The following is a 7,878-nucleotide window of genomic DNA, read 5'->3' as shown; positions in this document are numbered from 1 at the left end:
TTCTAGGAGTGAGCAAGAGGATAGCAAAGAAGGGTGATGTTGTGCTCCCACTCAGGCATTACTATTTGTATAGCATAATGTTATGTCTGCAGTTGCTTTGGAAAAGTGGCACTTAAAGAGGTATTTCAATCTTCTACTAAAAGTGTTTCGTTTTCCTTTTTTTTCTTCATTAGATAAATGTTACTGTCCAAATCCTGCTGCGTGACATGTGCTGCAAATGTTTGCAAGATGCAAAAAGAAAAAGAAAAAAAAAGTTGCACCTTGTTTAAACAATTGAGCGCAGTGTGGTTTACGAGGTCATTAGAGAGCGTTGTGTCTCTCCTGCACATTCTTTCTTAACAAGTTTAACCTGTGGCTGCTGTGTCACCCTACTCGGCCTCTTACAGAGGAACTTTGTTCTCTTAGCTTTATCTAAGCCTTCCCAGTCAAAAAACACCTTGCTTTTGAGAATATAAAAGTGCGTGTATGTGTGAAACAGATAGAGGGAGACACGCGCACACAGTCGGCGGAAGATGGGGCCACAACAAGGGAGAGGATGGATGCCGGAGCCCGGCTGACCTTTCCACGTGTCCCGGACACCTGCGAGGCTGGTGGGCCATTAGGTTTCTTTTTTCTCCCCGCGGGCGCGAGCCCGGAAGAGGCTGGGCGGCCGTGGGCTTAAATCAGGGGGCTCGGAGGCCCTCCCTTGGAACACGTGTGGCTGGCTAGCTGGTGGTGCGGGGGCAGTCCTTGGCTTTCCCGCACCCGCAGTGCCTGCGCGTTCCCAGCCTGCCCGTGGTCACCAGGCGGCGGCGGGCGGGTCCTCTAGCTTTCGGCCAGCTTTGCTGGGCGGCCTAGCGAGCGCGCCCGACCCGGCTGGAGCGAGCCCCAGTGCAATACTGCCCGAGCCCGGGCGGGGTCTCTGTTCTCTGGCAGAGGAGGTCCCTTGGCAGCGGGAAGCGCCCTCTCTTTCTCTCGCCGCCGCTCGGAGTCTGCGCCCTGGTGCCAGGCGCCCAGCTCGGCGCTCCCCTGTGCTCGCCCGGCGCCCACTCATTTGCAGCCCGGCCTTCGCCGCCGCTGCCGCCTCCCTGCTGCTCCTCCTCCTCCTTTCCCCAGCCCGCCGCGGCCATGGCGGACAGCGCCAGCGAGAGCGACACGGACGGGGCGGGGGGCAACAGCAGCAGCTCGGCCGCCATGCAGTCGTCCTGCTCGTCGACCTCGGGCGGCGGCGGTGGCGGCGGGGGAGGCGCCGGCAGTGGGAAATCGGGGGGCATTGTCATCTCGCCGTTCCGCCTGGAGGAGCTCACCAACCGCCTGGCCTCGCTGCAGCAAGAGAACAAGGTGCTGAAGATAGAGCTGGAGACCTACAAACTGAAGTGCAAGGCACTGCAGGAGGAGAACCGCGACCTGCGCAAAGCCAGCGTGACCATCGTGAGTGCCCCCTGGGGGCGCGCCGCAGCGCCGACCTCCGCCCGCCCGGGGAGAGGCTGCACCCGAATCCAGGCAACCCCAAGGCTTCCCCAGATTCCCAAGGACCCTCTGAGAGCACGCTCCCTGCGGGGACCTGCTGGCCTCCGGAGGAGGGGGAGGTGGCCCTTCAGGGCCACGCGGGTCTGCCCTCCTCGTGGTACCAGGGACCCTTTCGCGGTGCGAGGGAAGGCTGCTGTTAGCAACCATTCGTGGTCCCTTTTGGCCTCTGGAGAGGAGGCCCCTCAGGGGCTGGGTTTGGAGGCTGGCGGCGTGGCTGGGGGGCGGGGTAGGACTTTTTTCAACCCTGGCATGCTTGAGGGGTGCGTCCAGAATCTGAGGAACCCCAGTCTGGGAGAGAGGGAGGAAGCTGGGATCTCTTCCTGGGGCCTGGCCCAGAGTGTGGGGGTTCGCAGCTGGGCTGGGCACTAAGCTGGCATCAGGACGGCTCTAGCTGGATCGCCCGGGGAGGGGGCGGGAGACAGTGGCCGGGAATCCGGGAAGTGGAGTTTTCTGGCCAGGATCGAGAGGGAAGGGCGGGTACGGCGCTAATGCTCCCACGTCCATTGGAAGCTCTTTGCTTTGGGGTGGGAGGGTGGACGGTTTACAGCATCCTGGCCTGTACAGGGCTGGGGCCGAAACCAGGGGAAGGGTAGCGGCCGTGACTCCCTGGCTGAGCAAGGGAAGTACGTGTGTTTGCTTCATTCGTGGAGTGGTTAGGAGCATGTCGCTTCTTAGTCTAGTTACTGGAGAACAGGCCATCTGTTCTGTTTCTACCTGGCCCCTGGAGGCTGCCCAGAAAAGGGTAAGCTTGGTCTGTAGGTCTCTCCCCTGGTGTGGCAGGCGTTTAGAAAGGCCCCTATAGCAGCCATGAGGCGAAACGTAACTAGAAAAAGTACACTGTGTGCTCTCACCTACCATCCCTGCCAGCTCGCCACATCATTAACATGCAGGATCCCCACACAGACAACTGTATTCAAATCAAAAGTTTCCCAGCCAGGAGCAGAGAAGGAAATGTCAAGAAATCAAGGGGATAAATTGCCAGAGCTGCTGCAAAATAGCTGACTAGGCTGAATTTTGAAATGAAGACAAAGGGATGAATTTGGGGATGGAGGTTCACACCCTGGAAATGGGGCAAGTTTAGGATGCCCCTTGTGCTAGGAAATAGCCTTCAGTGGAGGAGCCTCTGTGTGTGTGTGTGTGTGTGTGTGTGTGTACACCCCAATGCTGGCACATACATGAGAACTAGATGGCATTCTTAATTTGTGTAGAAAGCAAGTTTCCACCAAAAGTTCGTGATCAGTAGCCTAAATAGCAGTTGATTGTAAAAAGAAACTTCTCATGCTCAAATCCAATTTTGGAGAATGGAATGGGAGCAACTTTCATGTGAGACGGTAAAGTTCTTGCAGTGCCCTTTTGGTGGAAAGGGGGGGTGGGGTGGGGAATTTGCAGAGGCCGACACTTCCAAGCCTCCTTATGCAGCTTTCTAGGCTGACAGAGATGTCTTTGCTGAGTAGGGGTTAAGAAGAGAGGGAAGTTGGTGGAGGCAGTTTATTTAAGGTTTGGGTTAGTAAATGAGAGGGTTAGTTTCTTGGAGATTGTGAGCCATGGAAAGTGGTAAAACTTACATGAAACAAAATAGCCTTTTGCATACAGTGGGCAATTCAGGCTGGTTTTGTTTATTTGGGAGGGAGGAATGGTGGGGTGGGGGACGCTATGAAAGGGTTATCTGTTTGACAGTTTGACCATATTCTAAGTAGGTTTGTAAATTGTACTCACTCAAACACGTTGGCTTTGTAGGACAATTATGTTCATTCCTGGTATTTAAGATCAGAGGCCTTCTAAGTACCTGGCCCAAAGAGTGTATAAGGTGGTGGCTTTTTTTCTTGGCACTTACTCTTAACTAAAACTGACATCCAACCAAATATACTTTGTGAAATGTCCTGTGGTGTTAATGAGTAAAGTTAAAATTGTTTTAGGTGACACTGCACAAGTACCAGAAGCCTCTCAGTTCTTTAATCTCTGACTAATATATTCAGGGAGACAAATAAAAAAGTGCTTGTGGTTTGCCTGGTTTCCTAATACTTGGCAGTTGTTACTAAGGAGCTGAATGGTAAATGCAGAAAAGAGATTCCCTCAAAGTTTTGCAGGTTTTGTTAACTGACCTAGGATCCAGATTCTGTGGGGGGGACATTTGACCTCTCAGGTATGTAATTTGGGAGGAGAGATGTATGTGACTCCATGAAATGAATCTGTGAATTTAGAGAGTCCATTGAACAACACTTTAGTAGTTTATGTCAAGGTTAAGCTGTACAATCCCTGACATTGCTGACTTAAGCATTGCCCTTGCTAATAGCAGTCTAGGAAGTTTGAGATACTCAATTAAGTGAAGGTCTTGTTAGATTTTTAACTATTTTAGTTAATTTGAAGGGAAGATGATACTATAATTCTGTTACTTGCCTTTCTGGCTCTTTTTAGTTCTAATTATGATGTTAATGTTCATGTTCTTGGGCACTAAAGGTGATTATGGCCTTCATTTTCCTTGTGCATGTTCAGGAAGGCACATTGCCTTTCTGCCGCACCCTGGGAAAAAGACAGGCTTTCCCCATCCTCCGCTTGTTTTGTTTTTTAAGAGACTTTATTTTTTAGAGCACTCGTATCTTCACAGTAAAAACTGAACATGAAGTACAGAGATTTCCCACGTAACCCCTGCCTTCACACAGGCACAGCCTCCTACACCATCAGCATCTTACACCAGAGTGGTCCATTTGTTACAGTCAGTGAACCTACACTGATACATCATTATCACCTGATGTCTAGAGTTTATTTGGTCCTGTATATTCTATGGGTTTGGACATGTGTAGTGTCACACAGAGCAGTTTCACTGCCCTGGAAGTCTTCCACGCTCTGTTCATCTTTCCCTCCCTGTTAACTCCTGGCAACCACTGATCTTTTTACCTCTCTCCTTAGCTTTGCCTTTCCCAGAATCTCATATAGTTGGAATCATACAATATGCAGCCTTTTCGCTTAGTAAATGAATTTAAGTTTCTTCCATGTCCCCTAATCCCTATGGCTTGGTTTCTGTTCAGAGTTAAATAGTGTTTCATTGTTTGGATGTATCATAATTTATCCATTCACCTATTGAAGGTCATATTGGTTGCTTCCATGTTTTGGCAATTACGAATAAAGCTGCTGGAAATATTCATGTGCAGGGTTTTGTCTGGAAAGATTTCAGTTCATTTGGGTAAATACCAAAGAGCGTGATTGCTGGATAGTATGGTAAGAGTATGTTTAGTTTCATAAAAAACTGCCAAACTATCTTCCAACGTGGCTGTACCATTTTTCATTCCCATCAGTAATGAATAAGAGTTGCTGTTGTGGGGCTGGGGGTGGTGTCTCACGCCTGGAATCCCAGCACTTTGAGGAGGTCCAGGCGGGGGATCACCTGAGGTCAAGAGTTTGAGACCAGCCTGGCCAACATGGCAAAAACCTGTCTCCACTAAAAAAAATAATAATAGAAAAAAAATTAGCTGGAGGTGGTGATGCATGCTTGTAATCCCACTACTCTGGAGACTGAGGCAGGAGAATTGTTTGAACCCAGGAGGCAGTGGTTGCAGTGAGCTGAGATCGCACTACTGCACCCTAGCCTGTGCGACAGAGCCAGAGCCAGACTCTCTCCAAAAAAAAAAAAAAAAAAAAAAAAAGTTGCCATTGCTTACCAGCATTTGCTGTTGTCAGTAGGTGTATAGTAATATCTCAGTATGCCCTTTTAAGCCAAGTCCAAAGGCTAATAGAAGCTCTTAACCAATGGTCTCTTTTGGTATGTAAGCAGCTATTCTGATCAAACTACCCATTTAATGAAGGACTAGTTTCATGGACCTGTGTTCTCAGCCTCTGTATAATAGCAGTAAACATCACCTGTGGGAGAGAATCAACTGTAGGAAGCCTTCAGTCACGTCCACAAGTGCCCAATGCACCTGTGAGTTATAGCCTGCCCTAGGCCATTTTATTTGGGGCTTAAAGGTGGAATAGAATATTTTGACTGATTATTTGATTTTTCCCATTAAGTCAGCAGTGGAACCCTGCTGCTGATTACAGATCATAATTTCTTTTTTTGGACTAAGATAAATAAATGCGTAGTCACCTTTTTGAGTAGCTTTTGTATGTTAGGCCAGATCTGTTGGCTTGTCCCATGAGTGAGACTGTGATTGTGGATTATCTGATTTCAGTGTAGTGAGGATTATCAAGGGGTGGTGGTCTTAGGGGTGATGGTCTTAGAGAAGGTGAGGAAATGCAATTATGGGCAGTAATTGGATGGCTTCAAAGTTCTCAACTAGTTGCTGGTATTCTCTGTGTATAAACAGGGCCTCAGGTGGTTCTCCAGAGTGTGTACCTCTTCCAGGCAGTTTCAGACCTTTGGTATGTGTTTGGTTTGGAAATCAAGGCCCATAATAAATCACTAGTATTTAAGTATCTTTCCGACTGTAAAATTAATCCTTCATTGTAGAACTTTAGGGAAATACAGAAGTACAAGGTGTTTTGAAGTTATAATAGAAAAACACGTTGGTCTGGCATGATTAGAAAACCTGGCTATTTTAAGCATCAACAGTGTAATGGTTTCATTAACCAAGAAAAGCTGCCATATAGTTGGTGTATATTTTGGATTATTTACTCTGGAAGCCTTATATGTGGTTTTCAATTTTTAAGACTTTTGTCAGACTCTCTGAGGCTACAAATCGACATTGCCCTTATAAATGTAATGATAAGAGTGTGGTGTCTTTCTGGTTTTTTTTCCCCATTTAGAAAAGTATTTCTTAGATTCTTATGGAAACACCCAACTTCAGACACAACTTTGAGCAAAGTATGACCTCACAGTTAGGTCTGACTGTACACAAGTGCCCTTATAAATGTGATAATGAGAGTGTGGTGTCTATTTTTTTCTCCCATTTAGAAAAGTATTTCTTAGATTGTTTTGGAAACACCCAACTTCAGACAACTTTGAGCAAAGTATGACCTCACAGTTAGGTCTAATTGTACACAAGTCTTCTTAAAGAGGCCATTCTCATATTTCTTCAGCATTTAAGAGTTTTTCACATTTGTAAGTACTTCTTATGTGTTTCATATACTCTATTTGTACTTAATTTTTAAAAATCTATTTTTTTTTTCCATGATAGCATTACTCTATTACCAGACTGGAGTGCAGTGGTGCAATCAGGTCACTGCAGTCTCTGCCTCCTAAGTTCAATTGATTCTCATGCCTAAGCCTCCCTACTCCCCAGTAGCTGGAACTACAGGCATGCACCACCATGCCCATCTAGGTTTTGTATTTTTAGTGGATGTGGTATTTACCATGTTGTCCTGGCTGGTCTCGAACTCCTGGCCTAAAGTGATCTACCTGCCTCTGCCTCCGCCTCCCAAAGTGCTGGAATTATAGGTGTGAGCTGCTGCGCCCAGCCAAAAGCGGAAATTTTGAAGGCCATGACAGTCTTTTACAGTGCTGTCCTATTTGCTAGAGATGGAGAGTCATTAGGGAATCCACAGTATCTGGTTTGTGGTGACTCTTGTTCAGGACCAGAGAGGCCGGTCTACGGCAAAAATCGGAGGTAGCCATTGCTTGCTTTAAAATATTCAATGGCTCCCCATTGCCCTTGGATCCAGGCAAACATCAGGCTCTGCATGATTGGAATGCCCTGCTTGCTTCATAGCCACACCCCTTACATGCATTTAGCCCAGTGTGCATTTTATTTTATTTTATTTTATTTTTTTGAGGTGGAGTCTTGCACTGTCATCCAGGCTGGAGTGCAGTGGCACAATCTTGGCTCACCGCAACCTCCACCTCCCGGGTTTAAACATTTCTCTGCCTCAGCCTCCCAAGTAGCTGGGATTACTGGTGCATGCTAGTATGCCCTGCTAATTTTTTTATTTTTAGTAGAGATGGGGTTTCACCATCTTGGCCAGGCTGGTCTTGAACTCCTGACCTTGTGATCTACCCGCCTCAGCCTCCCAAAGTGGGATTATAGGCATGAGCCACCACACCAGGCCACAGTGTGCATTCTCTAATCTCTCACTTCACTCCTTCAACTACTAGCACCCAAAACTTCCGTAGGTTTCCTCTGGTTCCTCAATGGTACTTCTTGTGCCCTTAAATGTTCTTCTGTATTCCTCCCCTCCCTTCCACCTTGTCAATCGAAGTGGATTGTACTGCCTCCTCCACCTGAACCTCTTCCTGGTATGTCTTAATACTTCCTCTTGGTTAGTCACACACCGGGGTATGCACCTGCTTATGTGGTTCCATAGAATCCCCTCTGTCACTGACACACAACTACAGAAATCTCTTTCGGTTCATGTGTAAATTTCTTTGGGGGCAGAATTTGCCTTATTCATCACATTCCTCACTGTTTGGCATGCGGGAAACACTCAGAAATTTGTTGA

At 47.5% G+C, this 7,878-nt stretch overlaps 1 protein-coding gene across 1 annotated transcript in view; it reads left to right on the top strand.

Moving 5' to 3' along the window:
* The first annotated feature begins 472 nt into the window (after positions 1-472).
* The window catches only part of CCDC6 (coiled-coil domain containing 6), a 119,319-nt gene continuing 111,913 nt past the window's right edge, over positions 473-7,878 (top strand). The window contains exon 1 of the mRNA XM_017542277.2: positions 473-1,410. Within this exon, the coding sequence (XP_017397766.1) occupies positions 1,108-1,410 (303 nt within the window). The 5' untranslated portion in view covers positions 473-1,107. The remainder of the gene's footprint in view (positions 1,411-7,878) is intronic.

This window comes from Cebus imitator, unplaced genomic scaffold (genome assembly GCF_001604975.1).
Source record: "Cebus imitator isolate Cc_AM_T3 unplaced genomic scaffold, Cebus_imitator-1.0 Scaffold142, whole genome shotgun sequence".
NCBI classification, from domain to species: domain Eukaryota; kingdom Metazoa; phylum Chordata; class Mammalia; order Primates; family Cebidae; genus Cebus; species Cebus imitator.
This window is presented reverse-complemented; position numbering and strand designations above follow the sequence as displayed.